Source organism: Muscardinus avellanarius (genome assembly GCF_963383645.1).
Source record: "Muscardinus avellanarius genome assembly, chromosome: 1".
Taxonomy (NCBI): domain Eukaryota; kingdom Metazoa; phylum Chordata; class Mammalia; order Rodentia; family Gliridae; genus Muscardinus; species Muscardinus avellanarius.
In genome coordinates this window covers 110,661,236-110,679,652 of record NC_137786.1, presented here as the reverse complement: position 1 = coordinate 110,679,652, position 18,417 = coordinate 110,661,236, and the positions used below count along the sequence as shown (strand labels likewise).

General features: G+C 51.1%; 1 protein-coding gene across 2 annotated transcripts; it reads left to right on the top strand.

Annotated features, from left to right (window-relative positions):
• Nucleotides 1-364: 364 nt before the first annotated feature.
• DOK3 (docking protein 3) lies at nt 365-5,980 on the top strand (the record flags this gene model as incomplete). 2 transcript variants are annotated; one of them, XM_080693544.1, is made up of 5 exons in its annotated part: nt 365-528; nt 2,847-3,152; nt 4,826-4,925; nt 5,020-5,192; nt 5,303-5,980. In XM_080693544.1, 5 exons carry the CDS (start codon nt 463-465, stop codon nt 5,978-5,980), a joined length of 1,323 nt encoding a protein of 440 aa, XP_080549670.1. The 2 variants fall into 2 exon arrangements, with proteins under 2 accessions (XP_080549670.1, XP_080549669.1); XM_080693543.1 differs by having other exon boundaries at nt 463-528; nt 2,850-3,152.
• Between the last annotated feature and the right edge of the window lie 12,437 nt (nt 5,981-18,417).

The window sequence follows — 18,417 nt, the reverse complement described above, 5'->3', positions numbered from 1 at the left end:
CAAGGTGGGACAGGGACTACAAAGATGGAGAAGAGCAAGTAAAATGAGAAATACTTCAGAGAAGCAGAGGACGCCAGGTGAGATGTCTTGGGACAACCTAATGGTACATACCAGGACTGTGGAAAACCAGGAGTTTGCCAGTCTTGTGGGTACACAACTGCCCGGGTTGGGGAGGGTGCTGGGCTCATGACTTGGGGCAGCCAGGCTGTGATGGTATTCTGAGGCTCCTGCCAGGCAGAAATATGCTTCATGCTGGCTTGAACCCCCACAAAGAAATGTGTGCTCCCCTCAATCCTTTAACTGAGGATTAGACTCCCCTCCCCCCAGGCCACAGCTGCCTCTCTGGAGGGAGGGAGGGAGGGGAAGTGGCCAGAAGGGGAAGTGTGAGGAGTTCCCGTCCGCCCGACTGTCACCAGCTTCCTCAGGTCTTCAGAACAGCAGGCCTCTGGCATAGACGTGGCCATGGAGCCTGTGGAGACCCCCATCAAGGACGGCATCCTCTACCAGCAGCACGTCAAGTTTGGCAAGGTGGGGACCCCTGGCTGCCCAAGGCCAGCAGTGAGCAGAGAAAGGTGCCTCTGCCCAGGCCTGGACAGCCCTCCTAGACCTGGGAGAACTGGGAAAAAAGGAAGCCCCGGTGGGGGATGGAACTCAGGATTTTGGGGGGGGTTGGGGGTAGTGCTGGGGATTGAACTCAGGATCTTGTGTATTCTAGGCAAGTATTCTACCATTGAGCTATACCCCAGCCCTGTTTTATTCTTTTAATTTGGAAACGGGGGTCTCACTAGAAATTGTAGGGCCTCACTAAGTTACTAAGGCTAGCCATGAAACTACAATCTTCCTGTCTCAACCTCCCAAGTACTAGGATTACAGGTATACACCACCATGCTCGGCTTTTCTTTTCTTTTCCTTTTTCTTTTTTTTTTCTTTTCGGTACTGGGATTGGAACCCAGGGTCATTCTACTTCAGAGCTAAAACCCCAGCCTTTTTTTTTTTTTTTGGGGGGGGGGGTCTGGAGATGGAACCCAGGGGCATTCGACCTCCAAGCTACACCTCCTGCCCAATTTTTTTCTTTGTTTTTTTTTTGGGGGGGGTTGTTGGTTGGTTGGTTATTTTTGTGTGTGTGTGGTCCTGGAGGTGAAATCCAGGGGCTTTCTACCTCCGGGCTATACTCCAAGACCTATTTTATCATTTATTTGGAAATAGGGTCTCACTAAGTTGCTGAGAGCCTCACTAAGTAGCTGAGGCTGGTTTTGAACCTGCACGATCCTCCTGTCTCAGCCTCCCAAGTATTGGGATTACAAGCGTGCGCCACCACGCCCGGCTTTTATTCTTTATTTTGAAACAGGGTTTCACTAAATTATGGAGGGCCTCACTAAGTAGCTGAGGCTGTCTGTGAACCGCGATCCTCTGGTCTCAGCCTCCCGAATGCTGGTATTACAAGCGTGGGGCACCACACCCGGCTTCCCAGCCCTATTTTTCATTCTTTATTTTGAAACAGGGTCTCACTGAATTGCAAAGGGCCTCACTTAAGTAGCTGAGACCGGCCATGAACCTGAATCCTCCTGTCTCAACCTCCCAATTGCTGGGATTACAAGCATGCGCCACCGTACCCAGCTTCAGCTTTATTTTTAAATTTGTGGTTTTTATTTTTGTGTGTGGGCACCCTCTATTTTTTGTTTTTGAAATAGGGCCTTGCAGCCAGGAGTGGTGGTATATCCTTGTCCCAGTACTTAGGAGGCTGAAACAGGAGGATCAGGGTTCACAGCCAGCCTCAGCTACTTATGCCCTTTGCAACTCAGTGAGACGCTTGTTTCAAAACAAAGACTAAAAAAATAGGGCTGAGGGTATAGCTGGGAGGTAGAATGCCCCTAGGCTCAATCCCCAAGACCACAAAAAAGGAAGGAAGGAAGGAAGCCTCGCTAAACTGCTAAGGCTGGCCTCAAACTAGTCAATCCTCCTGATTCAGCCTCCTGAGTAGCTGGGATATTGGGCGTGCTCTACCATGCCCATCTGGAACTCAGGAAATGGGAAATGGAATAGACCCTCTCTGCTGAGAGGCTGGAAGCCAAACAGGCCTCTGTCAGGCCCTGCCTCATTTAGAGATGGGGTCACCAAGTTCAGGGAAAGACTAAGGTTCAACTCCTCAAGCAGGGCGGAGCTGAACAGCCTTCTGGCCCATCTAATGGTTGCACTAAGGCCCCTAGAGAGGGCCAGAGGCTGGGCAGAGGGAACCCCCAGCGATGGAGCCACATACTGTAGACAGCAGACAAGGGCTGAGCCCAGCCTTGTCATGGGAAGAGAGGAGGTGGGGACTTCACCTCTCCTTGGGCAGCAAGCCCTGCACCCCCACAGCTCAGCTCAGCTCAGCTGCAGCTGCTGCCCAGGCGGATAAACTGCCTGTTTCCTTTGCTAGAAGCCATTTGCATATTTCCTTCCTTGCGAGCATGAGGCTCAGGCCTCCCACCATAGCCCAAATGTCCTCTTTTTTAAATTACTTTTTGGGGGACAACATAGCAGCAATGTCAGATGGTCTGCCCCAGCCACTAGGTACTTGTAAACATAATTCAGGAGAGGCCCAACCTCATGTTTTTGTGGTCTTTTGAGAGATGAGGGTACTGGCACTGTGGAGGTCACAGGAGAGAGTGGGTGGGATTTGGACCCAGGACTTACCAACCCCAAATACAAGCTCTTCCTCCTGCCTCCTCCCCTGGGACCTTGAGGACCTGGGGAAAGCTAAGGTCAGTCTGGGTGGCCAAGAGCAGTTGCTGAGTGGCTTCTACAGAGCCGAGGGGCAGGGTGACTCTGCCATCCAAGGCTCTCCTCCCAACCCTCCCCTCCCACAGAAGTCCTGGCGGAAGGTGTGGGCTCTGCTGTATGCAGGAGGCCCCTCAGGCGTGGCACGGCTAGAGAGCTGGGACATCCGGGATGGTGGCCTAGGGTCCGCTGGTGACCGATCAGCAGGGCCTGGCCGTCGCGGGGAGCGGCGGATCATCCGCCTAGCTGACTGTGTGTCCGTGCTGCCGGCCGACGGTGAGAGCTGCCCCCGGGACACAGGTGCCTTCTTGCTCACCACTACAGAGCGCTCCCACCTGCTAGCTGCACAGCACCGCCAGTCGTGGATGGGCCCCATCTGCCAGCTGGCCTTTCCGGTGAGTGCAGGGTGGGCAGGTGGGCAGGGCAGCCCACAGGCTGGCCTGGGGGACCACCTCACCCCACATTTGTTCACCTCATTTGCTCATATCCTGTTACTCAATGTGTATTGCCAAACACTTGCAAGACTGGGAAACAGCCCACACACCCATAAAATGAATCTCAGATGGTCATGCATGCTATAGAGAAGATGGAATGCCGGGATAGGTCAGGAAAGACTGTGGTATGTTCAGGGGACAGAAAGAAGGCCAGTGTAGCCAGAGGGTAAAGAATGGGGAGATATGCCGGAGGCAGAGAAGTTGAAGAGTTCAGTGGGAGCCGGCCAAAACCACCCTAGGCCATGTGTGGGGTTTGGGATTTTTCCTCTGAGTCAGAGAAGCTTTTGGAGGGTTGAAGGCAGGCACTAAAGGTTGTAAAGGCCAACCTTTCCAACACTTTGATGGACCAAAATGAAATGAGTATGGTGGTTCCTCAGGATAATTGTGGAGGTATCACATGACCCAGCAATTCAGCTGTTCAGTATATACTCTAAAGCCAGGTGTGGTGGCCACACTTCTAATCCCAGTACTTGAGAGGCTCAGACAGGAGAATCGCAGGTTCATAGCCAGCCTCAGCTTCTTACTGAGGCCCTCTGCAACTCTACCTCCAAGCTACACCCCCAGCCCTATTTTTTATTCTTTATTTTGAAACAGGGTCTCACTGAGTTTCAAAGGGTCTCATTAAATAGCTGAGGCTGTCTGTAAACTGTGATCCTCCTATCTCAGCCTCCCAAGTACTGGGATTACAAGCGTGAGCCACCATGCCCAGCACAAGACTCTGTTTCGAAACAGAAAACAAAATCGGTCTTGGAGTATAGCTTGGAGGTAGAATACCTCTGGATTCAATCCTCAGTACCATACACACACACACACACACATTAAAAAATTTGTAGGGCATGGTGGTGCATGCTTGTAATGTCATCATTTGAGAGGCTGAGACAGGAGGATATGGTTCAAGGACATCTTTAGCTACTACTAAGTGAGGCCCTTTGAAACTCAGTGAGATCCTGTTTTCAAATAAAGAATAAAAAATAGGGCTAGGGGTATAGCTCAGAGGTAGAATGCCCCTGGGTTCTCTCCCCAGTACCGCAAAAAAAAAAAAAAAAAAAAAAAAAAAAAATTACATTTGACCCTAGCCAGGGTCCCAAAGTGGTCATGGTCAAGAGGCAAAAAGAACATGAGGATGTGGATATAGAATGAAGGCCAGGAGAGGTCAAGAGGGACTCACAGGTGGTAATAGTGAGTTGGAGAAAGAAGCCTGGGGCATTGCTCACTGGCTGGCCCCCAAGTTCCTACTCCTTCCCTGTTCCAAGCTGTCAGAGACACACAGGAGCCAATCTGGTTCCCAGCCAAGCTTGGGGGCCATGGGGACATCTTCAGTGCCCAGCAATTTAGAGCTGTCAGATACCTGCAAGCAAAGCGCTCCCTTCCATAGCCCAGCACCCTCAAGGGGAAGCCCAGCAAGGAATGCTGCCCTATCTTGCAGATGGGGAAATAGCCTCAGAGGGGTGCCTGAAATCAGGTATGTCAGGGGCAGAACTGGGACCAGCACTTGGGTCCCTGGATGCCTCTGCAGGAGGGAAGGGGGAGAGAAGCAGGTGGACTCTAGCCTATAACTTGAGCTCATTCCCCAGGGTACAGGGCAGTGCTCCTCAGGACCAGGGGAGGCTGAATCTCCCATGAAGGGCTTCATCCCCATGGAGGAAAACTCCATCTACTCTTCCTGGCAGGAAGGTGAGTCATGGGAGGCCATGGGCAGCCTCAGCCCGCCACCCCTGGGGCCAGGATCTTTGGGGTACTGACACGGTGGCCCTCCGCCCGCCCTTAGTGAGTGAGTTTCCAGTGGTGGTACAGAGGACTGAGGCTGCAGCCCGCTGCCAGCTGAAGGGGCCCTGCCTCCTGGTGCTGGGCCAAGGTGCCATACACCTGAGGGAGACTTCCAGCCCGCTGGTCCTCTATAGCTGGCCCTACAACTTCCTGCGCAAGTTCGGCTCTGACAAGGTAAGGAGCGGGGCAGCCACCAAATCCAGCAGGTCCTGCAGGGGAGGGCAGCCGGTGGCTAGCATCCTGGCCCTTTGGCCACTCATCCCTGCCCCGCCCTCCATGTCTAGGGTGTGTTCTCCTTTGAGGCTGGCCGCCGCTGCGACTCGGGCGAAGGCCTCTTTGCCTTCAGCAGCCCACGTGCCCAGGACCTGTGCAGAGCCGTGGCCGCTGCCATCACCATCCAGCGGGAGCTGCTGCCTGAGCGGCCCTGTCCACTGCCTCGTGCCACCTCCCTGCCCTCATTAGAGCCCCCTGGAGAGCTTTTGGAGGTGCCACCAGGGCCCGAGCTGCCCACCACCAGAAGGGCACGTGTGGCTGACTCTGGGCCCCAGAGCCTGCCACTGCTTCTGGGCCCCATGCCTGAAGAACCAGCGCCTGCGCTCTACGCCTCTGTGCACAAGAGGTCCAGTGGGCCCCCAGCCGCCACTGAGCACCTCTACGAGAACCTGTGCATGCTGGAGGCCAGCCCTGGGCTGCCCAACGAGGGCGCCAAGCCCCAGGAGGGCCCTCCGAGTGGCCGCAGCCCCTTGGCCAGCCCCATCTACCACAACAGCGAGGACCTAGGCTGGCCTGTCTCGGCCCACGAGACCAGTCTGGAGGCGCAGTACCGGCGGCTGCTAGAGCTGGAGCTTGATGAGGCAGGTGGCACCAGCCGCGCTGGGGCTCACGCGGGCTTCAAGGCCAAGCTGGTGACGCTGCTGAGTCGAGAGCGGAGGAAGAGCCCTGCCTCCTGTGACCGACCCTGACAGCCTGCCCAGTGGCGGCAGGAGGACAGAGGCACTCTCCCTAGGACAGGAGGGTGAGCGTGTGTGAATACATGTCCCACCCACTCTGGCCAACAGAACAAGACAGCCTGGGGAGGACCCAAGCCCCGCCTGCCACCCCCATGTACAGTGTACAGGTTTGCAATAGTTTTAATAAAGCCCATCAGCTCCTGCTCAGTTCTCTTGTGGCCTGCCGTCCACACCTGTCACTTAAGCGCCTGGCATTTGCACTCAGGGATCTCCCCAGCCATGTTTGTTGCTGGGCTCCGGGGACACAGCTGACCCGGGCCTGACTCCAGCCACCAGTGGGCTCAAATCCACTTGAGCAGATGGATGCTGTGCACATTTTTTGGATCTGTGATTCTGTCCAGTTGGAATGACACCAACGGCCAGGTGGAGGGAGATGCGAGGCTTGCTGATGGGAGCAGCACTCCCTGCATTGACTGGGAGGGGCGGGCAGGGACCACCAGGCCGACCGTGCTCTGCAGGGTAGGGCATGGCCCAACTCAGGAAGAAACCATGTGTAAGCCAAAGTTGAGGGAGTAAATGGGAGACCAAGATGCCTGAGCTGGGGAGGAGGTAATGAGGACTGGGGGTAGTTAAGGGGACAGATACATAGGATTTCTTTTTTCTTTTTATCTCTGTGTGTGTGTGTAGCAGTGGGGATTGAACCCAAGGGTACTCTACCTCCAAGCTACAAACCCAGCTCTTTTTATTTTTTTATTTTGACACAGGGTCTCACTAAATACAGGTCTCACTAAGTTGCTGGGGCTGGCCTCGAACCTGTGCTCCTCTTGTTTCAGCCTCCCAAGTACTGGGATTACAGGCATGTGCCACCCATACCTGGCTGGTAGAAGATATTTCAAAGACATGCACACCCAAAACATTTGTTCTCTGATGAGGTAAACAACTTGGAGAAACTCCTGGGAAACTTCAGCTCTCAGTTTCCTCAAATGAACTTACAGGATAAAATTCAAATATCATAAGGCTAGGGGTATAGCTCAGTGACAGAGCACTTGCCTAGCATGTATGAGGCACTAGATTAATGCTCAGCACCAAGCTATAGTGCCCTTATTAGGGTTTTTTTTTTTTGTGTGTGTGTGGGGGGGGTCTGGGGCTGGAACCCAGAGGCATTTGACCTTTGAGCTACAACTCCTGCCCAATTTTTTATTCTTTATTTTGAAACCAGGTCTCACTGAGTTGCAGAGGGCCTCACTGAGTAGCTGAGGCTGTCTGCGAACCGCGATCCTCCAGTCTCAGCCTCCCAAAATGCTGGGATTACAAGCGTGCACCACCACCCCCGCTCCTAATTAGAATTTTACTGGTGCCTCATACCAATCCTGGGGAAGATGGACATATTTAAGATAGCCTCAGTCCTGTTCTCAAGGAGCCAACAGAGAGAGATTAGCAAATTTTTTTGTGTGTATGTGATACTGAGAATGAAACCCAGGGGCATTCTAACTACGAGTTACACCCCCAGCCCTATTTTTTATTATTTATTTATTTATTTTGGCGGTACTGGGGTTCCTGGAAACCCTTCTACCTCGGGCTACACTCCCAGACCCATTTTTATATTTTTATTTGGAAACAGGGTTTCTTAAGCCAGCACAGCTGGCTTTGAACCTGCGAGATCCCCCTGTCTCCTCCTCCCAAACGCAGGGATTACAAGCGTGCGCCACTACGCCCGGCTTTTATTCTTTATTTTGAAACAGGGTCTCACTGAGTTGCGGAGGACCTCACTAAGTAACTGAGGCTGTCCGTGAATCACAATCCTCCTGTCTCCGCCTCCCGAATGCTGCACCACCATGCCCAGCTAGCAAATTTCTTGAAGACTCTAGTGCCTGCTTCCCCTCTCTGTTCTGTTACTCCCGCTACCAGCCGTGGGGCTTTTCACGTGTACAATGTGATCATGCCTCTCATGGATCTGGCCTCTTGGTCCCTTAACCTCAACCCCACCTCAGCTGCCCACACCCTTGGCACCTTTCAAAACTTGTCTTCAAACAGTGATGCACTAATCTTATGTTCAAGCATCCTCCTCTGGCTACCGCCTCTCGTCCTGCTTACTTCCTCTAGCATGCCTATACTGCCTTTGCAACCACATCTACCTACATTGATCCTTTTCTCACGGTCTTCGAGGCCCCTGTCCAACTTATAATTCTTGTCCCGCTTGGATTCTGCACTCCACTCTTGGAAGCCTTTCTCATTTTCCTGCCTCCTTACTTGACTGACAAAGCCTCACGGGGACCCAGCTCATCTCGATGCCTACTCACATGCAGCTGCCCACAGCTAGAGAAATCACATAAGCAGGCTGACTACATCCTCTAACAATGTGATCATAACCTCACACAGACAGGCTCTCCACACTACCTGAAGAGCCTGCATCACACATGGACAGCTTTTCTCTTCCCCAAGACCTTCAAACCTCCTCCTCTCTGTCCCACCCACTCTCAGCTCGAAGATGAAGTGGGCAACAGCTATTAACAATGAAAGTAAAGCCGGGCATGGTGGCGCACGCTTGTAATCCCCGTGCTTGGGAGGCTGAGACAGGAGGATTACACAGGTTCCAAGCCAGCCTCAGCTACGTAGTGAGGCTCTCAGCAACTCAGTGAGACCCTGTTTTCAAATAAAGTATAAAACAGGTCTGGGAGTGTAGCCCGGAGGAAGAAAGCCCCTGGGTTCCACCCTCAGTACTATAAAAAAAAAAAAATTTAAGTAACCTTTCCACTACCTTCGGTCTTCCACCACCGTGCTATTAAGGTGCCAGTCTTTGCATCCATCTTCTGCAGTGGAAGATATATCCATCCCCAACTGAGCCCAGCTCTTCTCACCTCATAGAAGCTTGGCAAGCCAGGTATGAATGGTGCATGCCTCTAATTCCAGTACTTGGGAGGTTAAGACAGGAGGATTGCAGGTTCGAGGCCAGCCTCAGCAACTTAGCAAGACCCTGTTTCAAAATAAGAAATAAAGCCAGGTGTGGTGGCACTTGTAATCCCCGCGCTTGGGAGGCTGAGACAGGAGGATCGCACAGGTTCGAAGCCAGCCTCAGCTGCTTAGTGAGGCTCTCAGTAACTTAGTGAGACCCTGTTTCCAAAAAATATATTTAAAAATGGGTCTGGGAGTATAGCCCAGAGGTAGAAAGCGTCTGGGTTCCACCCCCAGTACCACCAAAATAAATAAATAAATAAATAAATATAAAAATAAACAAAATAAGAAATAAAAGGGCTGGGGGAGCCGGGCATGGTGGTGCACGCTTGTAATCCCAGCATTTGGGAGGCTGAGACAGGAGAATCACGGTTTGTGGCCAGCCTCAGCTACTTAATGAGGCCCTTTGCTACTCAGTGAGACTGTTTTAAAATAAAGAATAAGAGCCGGGCGTGGTGGCGCACACTTGTAATCCCCGTGCTTGGGAGGCTGAGAAAGGAGGATTGTGCAGGTCAAAGCCAGCCTCAGCTACTTAGTGAGGCTCTCAGCAACTTAGTGAGACCCTGTTTCCAAATAAAATATAAAATGGGTCTGGAAGTATAACCCGGAAGTAGAAAGCCTCTGGGTTCCACCCCCAGTACCACAAAAAAATAATAATAAAACAAAATAAAATAAAGAATAAAAAATCAGGCTGGGGGTATAGCTCAGAGGTAAATGTCCCTGGGTTCCATCCTAGTACCACAAAAAAAGGGGGCCTGGGGGAGCTGGGCATGATGGCATATACTTGTAATCCCAGTGCTTGAGAGGCTCAGTTAAGAGGATCACAGGTTCAAGGATAGCCACTGCACCTTACAGAGACCTCTCAGCACCTTACAGAGACCCTGTTTCCAAATAAAAAATGAAATAGAGATGGGGTATAACTCAGAGGTAGAATGCCCCAGAGTTCAATCTCCAGACCAAAAAAAAAAAAGGTTTAGCACAGAGGTAGGATGTCCCTGGGTTCAATCCCACGAGCCAAAAGAAAAACTTGACGCACTGATAATATCTCCCTTCCCATCTGTTAAATTATTTTTTTCAGTGCAGGTGATTGAACCCAGCACTGTGCACATGTTAGGCACATACTTTACCACCAAGGTGTCCACCCCAGCTCCCCTTTCCCTTCTGGAACCGTTCATCCCATCATCATTATCATTAGCATAGTAGCATCATCACCAATTCCAGCCACACATGCACGTGCCTTGACCTCACGTTCCCCTTCAGCCACCTCCCCATTTGTCTGTTTCCGCTTCACAGTGAAACTCCTCAAATGAGTTGTTGATTACTCTCATTTCCACTTTCTTGCCTCCCGTACTCCCCTTAACTAGCTCCAGCTCCCCTTTACCCCACCACTCCATGATATAGCTGTGTGTGTGTGTGTGTGTGTGTGTGTGTGTGTGTGTGTGTGTGTGTCACTGGGGATGGAACCCAGGGGCATTCCACCCCCAAACTACATTCCCAGCCCTATTTTTAATTCTTTATTTTAAAACAGGGTCTCACTGAGTTGCAAAGGACCTCACTAAGTAGCTGAGGCTGATCCTCCTGTTTCAGCCTCTGGAATGCTGGGGTTACAAGTGTGAGCCACCACGCCCGGCTACATAGAATCTATTATTAACAACCTTGTCATCAACTACCTTGTTTCCTAATCTAAGGCACCCTGGACACCCCTTCTCAGCAACATTCTACACCCCTTCTGGAGACATATGCTCTTCACTTGCTTTTCTTCCTAATCTCGTGGTTTCTCCTCCCCAGCCTATTTTACTTTATTTTATTTGAGGTCCTGGGAATTCAACCCAGGGCCTTGAACATGCCCACTGAGCGACTCCCCAGCGCCAGCCCCTTCCCTGTGAGAGTCCTTCCTGGGGTCCTAGCCTCAGATTCAGCATAGCTCAAACCTGGCAACACATGGAACCACCTGGAAGCCTTTGAAAAATGCCCATGCCCAGCCTACACTCGGGCTCTGATCTCATCAGTCTGGCCACATGGAGCCTGGGCGTCAGTGTTTGGTGTCTCAACTTCTGGTGACCACAGTTTGCATCCTAGGTTGATCTGCTGGCCTAAGTGAGCCGATCATGTATCAGATTTCATGGCCTTATAAATGCTGGTAAGTCCCCAGACCACATCTCCATACCTCTCCCCCAGGCTACAGGTTGAAGAATCCAACTGCACCCTACACACCTGCTGCTCCCAGACAGGGTAGCAGCAGCAGGAACCCCTCCTTTCCACAATGGCAAGTCCAGACTTGGGCCTTGCTAGCTAAGAAAATCCCAGGCCGGGCGTGGTGGCGCACGCTTGTAATCCCCGCGCTTCAGAAGCGGAGACAGGAGGATTGTGCAGGTTTCCAGCAGCGCTGGCTTAAGAGACCCTGTTTCCAAATAAAAAATATAAATAGGTCTGGGAGTGTAGCCCAGAGGTAGAAGGGTTTCCAGGAACCCCAGTATCACCAAAAAAAAAAAAGAAAAGAAAGAAAGAAAATAAAATCCCAGGATGCCCTGGCAGCTACCTAGAGTCTGGTTCATAACCAGAACTGGGACTCCAGGTCCTTGGTCTGTCATCTTTTTCTTCTTACAAATCTCTTTGTTCCATGACAAGGTCTGGAATGTTCTGACCAGACTGAGAGGAAATCTTAGGAGACCCCAGGATTCTAGAGGCCTTGCCCTGGAGTTGCAGAAGTCCGGGCCGCCAGGGGCACCACATCCTAGCCCAGATCCTGCTCCCACTCAAGGGCTGCTTGTGCAGGGAGGGCTCAAGGCTCCGTGCAGACCTGAGCCCACGGAAGAGACCTCAGGGTCCTCACAGCTGGAAGACTACCAGGATCCTCTGGGCTGCCACTGCTTATGTTCACTTACCATTTCACTCCTGCAATCCTGCCTTACCTCTTTTTTTTTTTTTTTTTTTTTTTTTTTGGTGGTGGTGGTACTGGGGTTTCTGGAAGCCCTTCTACCTCCGGGCTACACTCCCAGACCTATTTTTTTATAATTTTGAAACAGGGTCTCGTAAGCCAGCGCGGCTGGCTTCGAACCTGCACGATCCTCCTGTCTCCGCCTCCCAAGCGTGGGGATTACAAGCGTGCGCCACCATGCCCGGCTCCCTGCCTCACCTCTTTTATGTTCCTTCCTATCCACTGTGTGGAGGCACTAGGGAATGCTGGTACGCAAGACAGACAAGTCTCTGCTCTCATGAACTGGCTTTATCTCACGAGAGTAAAGAACAATATATATATATATATATATATATATATATATATATATATATATATATATATATATATACCCAGTACTTAAAACCCTGAGACAGGAGGCTTGCAGGTTCAAGGCCAGGGTAACTTAGCAAAGACCCTTTTTCAAATTTTCAAAAATATTTTTTTTTAAAAGGGGAGTGTAATCCAGGTGTTGTGGTGCACGCTTGTAATCCCAGCATTCGGGAAGCTGAGACCAGAGGATCATGGTTCGCAGACAGCCTCAGCTGCTTAGCAAGGCCCTTCGCAACTCAGTGAGACCCTGTTTCAAAAATAAAAAAGAAGCTGGGTGGAGTGGTGCACACTTGTAATCCCCGCGCTTGGAAGGCTGAGACAGGAGGATCGTGCAGTTTCGAAGCCAGCCTCAGCAACTTAGTGAGAACCTGTTTCCAAATAAAATATAAAATAGGTCTGTGAGTATAGCCTGGAGGTAAAAAAAAAAAAAAAAAAAAAAACCTCTGGGTTACACCCCCAGTACCACCAAAATAAATTAAATTAAAAAATAAAAAGACTAAAAAATAGGGCTGCAAGCTGGGCATAGTGGTGCACACTTGTAATCCCAGCATTTGGGAGGCCGAAACAGGAGGATCGTGGTTCATGAACAGCCTCAGCTACTTAGTGAGGCCCTGTGCAACTCATTGAGACCCTGTTTCAAAATAAAGACTAAGAAATAGGGCTGGGGTTGTAGCTTGGAGGTAGAATGCCCCTGGTTTCCATCCCCACACCCGCAATCAATCAATCAATCAATCAGGCTGAGGGTGTAACTCAGAGATACAATGCCCTTGGGTTCCATCCCCAGTACAGAAAAAAAAAAAAAAAAGTGGGTGTGGCTCAGGGGTAGAGGACCTCTGGGTTCACTTCCCAGTACCATGATAGGAAGGAAGGAAAGAATATAATGTCAGAGGGTTGAAACTGCTTTGCAAAAAATAGAGTCAGGGACTAATTACTGTGTGATATAAGTGAGGTGTCAGGGGACTGCTATTTTAGATAGGGTGATCAGGCAAGGCCCCTTTGAGGAAGCAATATTCAAGCAGAGCAAAGTGATAAAGCCTGCTTAAATATCTGGAGAAAAGTATTTTAAGCAGAGGGAAAGTGAGTGCAAATGCCCCGAGGCCATAATATACTTGGCATGCTGGAGGAAGAATGAGGAGGCCAGAGCGGCTCCAGTGAGCAAGGAGTGGGAGGCTGACCTGGTTTCTTAGTGTTGTGTAGGTCTCAGGGATTTCAGTTTTATTTTAAGTGCAGTGTGAGCCCATTGGCATGCTAAAAGCTGAGGTGTGATTTCTGCTTTAAAAATATCATTTTGGAGCCAGGCCTGGTGGCACAAGCTTGTAAACCCAGTACTTGAGAGACCAAGACAAAAGGATTGCAGGTTCGCAGCCAGCCTCAGAAACTTAGCAAGATCCTTGCAAATTATGAGACCCTATTTCAAAACAAAAAAATAAAATAGGGCTAGAGCATAGCTCAGAGGTAGAATGCCTCTGGGTTCCATACCTGGTACCAGCCGGGCATGGTGGTGCACACTTGTAATCTCAGTACTTGGGAGGCTGAGACAAGAGGATTGCAGGGTTGAGGACAGCCATAGCAAGTAGTGAGACTCTTATCAACTTAGCAAGATCCTGTTTTAAAGTAAAACTAAAAACAAAGTAGGGATGGGGGTGTAGCTCAGAGGTAGAATAATACCCCTGGGTTCAATCCCCAGGAAAAAAAAAGTATATATGTATATTTATATATTTTATATATATATAAATTATATACATAATTATATATACACTCATATATACAGACAGATACATACATGCATAACACATTTTGTTATTTATTTATTTATTTATTTATTTATTTATTTATTTTGGTGGTGGTACTGGGGATGGAACCCAGGAGCTTTTTCTACTTCTGGGCTACACTCCCAGACCTATTTTTTTAATACTTTATTTGGAAACAGGCTCTCACTAAGTTGCTGAGAGCCTCACTAAGTAGCTGAGGCTGGCTTGGAACCTGTGCGATCCTCCTGTCTCAGCCTCTCAAGTGCAGGGATTACAAGTGTGCGCCACCACGCCCGGCTCCATAACACACACTTTGAAGCTAGCATGGTGGTGCATACCTGTAACCCTAGTACTTGGGAGGCTGCAACAGGTGAATCTCAGGTTTGAGGCCAGCCTCAGCAACTTAGCAAGACCCTGTTTCAATATAAAAAAATAAATATAGCTGAGGGTGCAGCTAAGAGGTGAATGTCTCTGGGTTCAATCCTAAATTAAAATTTAAAAAGCTGGACATGGTGACACACACTTCTAATCCCAGTACTTGAGAGGCTGAGACAGGAGGATCTGGATTTGTAGCTAGCCTCAGCTACTTTGTGTGGCCCTCCACAACTTAGACCCTGTTTCAAAATAAAGAATAAAAAATAGGGCTGGGGTAGTGCTCTGAGGTAGAATGCCCCTGGGTTAAGTCCCTAGTACTGCAAATATATATATATATATATATATATATATATATATATATATATATATATATATATGCATATACATATGAGTGAATATGAACTGGATGTGGTGGTACATGCCGGGCCTGTAATCCCAGTACTTAGGCTGAGACAAGAGAATCATAGGTTCAAGGATAGCCTCAGCAAAATAGTGAGACTTTTAGCAACCTAGCAAGACTTGTTTCAAAACAAAAAACATAAATAGGGCTGGGGGTGCAGCTTGGAGGTAGAATGTCTCTGGGTTCAATTCTAAGTACCAAAATATATATATCACTTTGTCTACTGCATGGAAAATACTGAAGGGGAAAGGGAGACCCCCTAGAACTGTTACAGGTGTCCAGACACAGATGACAGCATCTGGGAGAGAGGTGATAGCACTGCTAAGATGTAAAGATACTTTTTTTGGTTTTGTGGTGCTGGAGATTGAGCCCAGGACCTCACACATTCTAGGCAAGCACTCTACTGCTGAGCTACAGCCCCAGTCACTTTTTTATTTTTATTTATTTTTATTTTATTTTTATTTTGCGGCAGTCTGGCTAAATTGACCAGGCTGTTCTTAAACTTTTCATCCTCCCGCCTCAGCCTTCCAAGTTGCTGGGATTATAGGTGTGTGCCACCACACTGAGCAAGATGTGAAGATATTTTGAAGTTGGAATTTGTAGAACCTGGGGAATAACAGAAATAAGAAAGGAAGAATAACTGTAGTTTCTGCTGAACCAATCAGATGATTAGTGGTGCCACTGACAGATGAGGAAGGAGTTAGGGAAAACCACAAGTCTGAGTTGGCCTTATGGCTTGTGAATACAGTAGACATCTAGAGAGCCTCTTAAGTAGTGGAGTCTGAGCCGCTTGTAATCCCCATGCTTGGGAGGCTGAGACAGGACGCTCTCACAGGTTCAAAGCCAGCCTCAGCTACTGAGTGAGGCTCTCAGCAACTTAGTGAGGCTCTGTTTCCAAATAAAGTATAAAATAGATCTGGGAGTATAGTCCGCAGGTAGAAAAGCCCCTGGCTTCCACCCCCAGTACCACCAAAAAGAAAAAAAAAATAGTGGAGTCTGAAATGGGTATTGTGTTGTGCACCTGTAATCCCAGTAATTGGGAGGCTGAGGTAGAATAGCAGGTTTGAGGCCAACCTCAGTAACTTAGCAAAATTCTGTTTTAAAATAAAAAGGGCTGGGGGTATAGCTCGAAGGTAGAATGCCCCTGGGTTCAATCCCCAGTCCCAAATTTATATAGATAGATGTGGAAGGGGGAATGGGTCAGGACTGACCAAACCCCTTGTGAATACTTGGCACATGGGTGTCCTTGAAAGCCATAGGACAGAATGGGGTCCTCAGGAGTGAGTGCAGAGGTCAGAGGACCAAGGCCAGCGGCGGACGAGGAACCCTTCAGGGAGGTGGTGAGAGGCCAGTGAAGCAAGAGGAGCCTCAAAGCCAGGGGACAGCAGTGACCAGATCCTAAAAGGAAGCGAAGGGGCCCAGCCACGGGGAGGGGCTCCCGATTTCTCATCCTAACCCTAATGTTCCCGAGGCCTGCAGTAACCACCAGGCTGAGGCTGGGGCAAAGTGGGGACTCTGAAGAAGGGACTCTCACTTTAGTCCCCCTACTCTGTTCTGCTGCTTGCTCTGGAGTGGGGTATAAAGGGACACAGCCCATGGGCGCTGGGGTCACAGGTGGCAGGCTACTGATTTGTCTGGCAGAGACAAATTCTGGAGTCCCTGAAGCAAGGCCCCACTTACATTGTCAGGCTCAGGGCAGAGCCAGGCCTTGTTCCACCTCCATTCATGCCTGCCCCCACCCCTGCTTCTGGAGAGTGTTCTGCAAACCTGTTTGGTTTGGTTGGTCGTGGTGCTGGGAATTGAACCCAGGGCTCCTACATACCAAGTAGACGCTTGACCACAGTACTACACCCCAGCCCCTGCAAAGCTAACCTAAAACTCCTCATGCCCCTCAGTTTTCCTCACTTTACCCCACCCCTTGAGCCCTCGTGTGTGTGTGTGTGTGTGTGTGTGTGTGTGTGTGTGTGTGTGTATGTTACTGGGGGGTGGAACTCAGGGGCTTTCCTATTTTTTTTATAATTTATTTGGAAACAGGGTCTCACTAAGTTCCTGAGAGCCTAAGTAGCTGAGGCTGGCTTTGAACCTGTGCAATCCTCCTGTCTCTGCCTCCCAAGCGCTGGGATTACAAGCATGCACCACCACACCCGGTTTGGTTTTGTTTTGCGGTGCTGGGGATCAAACCCAGTGCCACACCCATGCTAAGCAAGTGCTCTATCACTGTGCTATATCCCCAGCCTTTTTTATTTTTATTTGAAGAGTCTCAAATTGTCCAGACTGGCTTTGAACTTGTGATCCTCCTGCCTCAGCCTCCCCAGTAGTTGGGATTACAGCAGTGCATCATGGCACCCGGAAACCTTAAACAGATTTAGAAATTCTGGAGTCGCTGATGCTGTGCCTACCATACCGACCTTTGATGGGGACCCTGACAGAAGAGTAGTATTGTCCCATTTTTCGGGGAAGGAAACTAAGGAGTAGATACAACTTCTGGGCCGGCTGACTTCAGAAGGCCGCTTTCCTTCCACTCCGCCAGCGGGAGGCGCACGGGGCCAGTGAAGCTCCGCCGGCGGGGAGGCGGAGTCTCCCTGCGCCGCGGCCCCGCCCTCCAGTGGTGGGCGTGGCCACACTCGGCCACGCCCCTCGGGCTCAAAGCGGACGCGGCCCGCGGGGCGGGGTCAGAGCCGGGGCGGCGGGTCCGGACGCCGCTGCCTGGACTCTGCGGCGGAGCAGCGCCTCGGCGAGGCGGAGCAGGTACCGGCGGCCGCGCGGGGCGTCGTGGGCTGTGCTAGACAGGGCCCGGAGGCCGGCGGACGGCCATGGAGGGCACGGGGGCCGCGGCCCGCGCTGTGACCCCTCCTGCGGGCTCCTGTCCCTGCCTTCGCCCCCGCCTTCCTGTGGCGAAGCCGACCGGCGGGGCGGTTTGGCGCCTGCGCTGCTTCCCTCGGCTGGGAACTGGCCAAAACGTGGGGCCCCGGCGAGAGACTAGGGGGAAACTGAGTCACGTCGAAGTGGGAGCGGCCCTGCGTGGGCGGCACCGCTTCCACTGGGTGGCAGAATAGATCCTCTTCCTGACTGCTCTGGGGTCCCGGCCTCCACCGATCTCGGCAGGGATCACTCCATTTTCCCTCTCCGCGTCCCGGGACCCGCCCTGGCTCCCAGAAGCCTCGACCGGTCCCGGAATGGCCAGGACTCGCTCCTGCCGCCTCCCTCCTTCCCCTCCCCCTCGCGTCCCGAGCCCCCGTGTGCTCTCTCCGCACAGTGTCAGCTTACACGCCTTATATAGTCCGAGCAGGCTCTAGCCGCGGCCTGCCGGGACCTGGGGGCGGGGGAGAGAATTGCTGCCCCTGACTCACCCCACCGCCCCGGGCTCCAGGATGGCTGGGGGAGAAGGCCTGCCAAATTAGTCCCGCAGACCACCCCTGGATGAAAAGAACTTCGGGCATGAGTGAGAGCTCTCCTTACCCTCCAGTCTCTGGGAGGAGGGCTGCAGTTGTCTTTGTAATTGAGGTCTGCCAGCCAGCAGCCCACCCATGCCTTGGGTGGGCTCAGCATCTGCCCCTGCCTGCTCGGCACCTGTCCAAGGCTAGTGACCCGAGCTGGGCCCGCCAGCCTGCCTGCCTGCCTGCCTGCCTGCCTGCAGTGCTGGCCACTCACCTTCTTTTCTCTCCTCTCAGGAACAGGCACC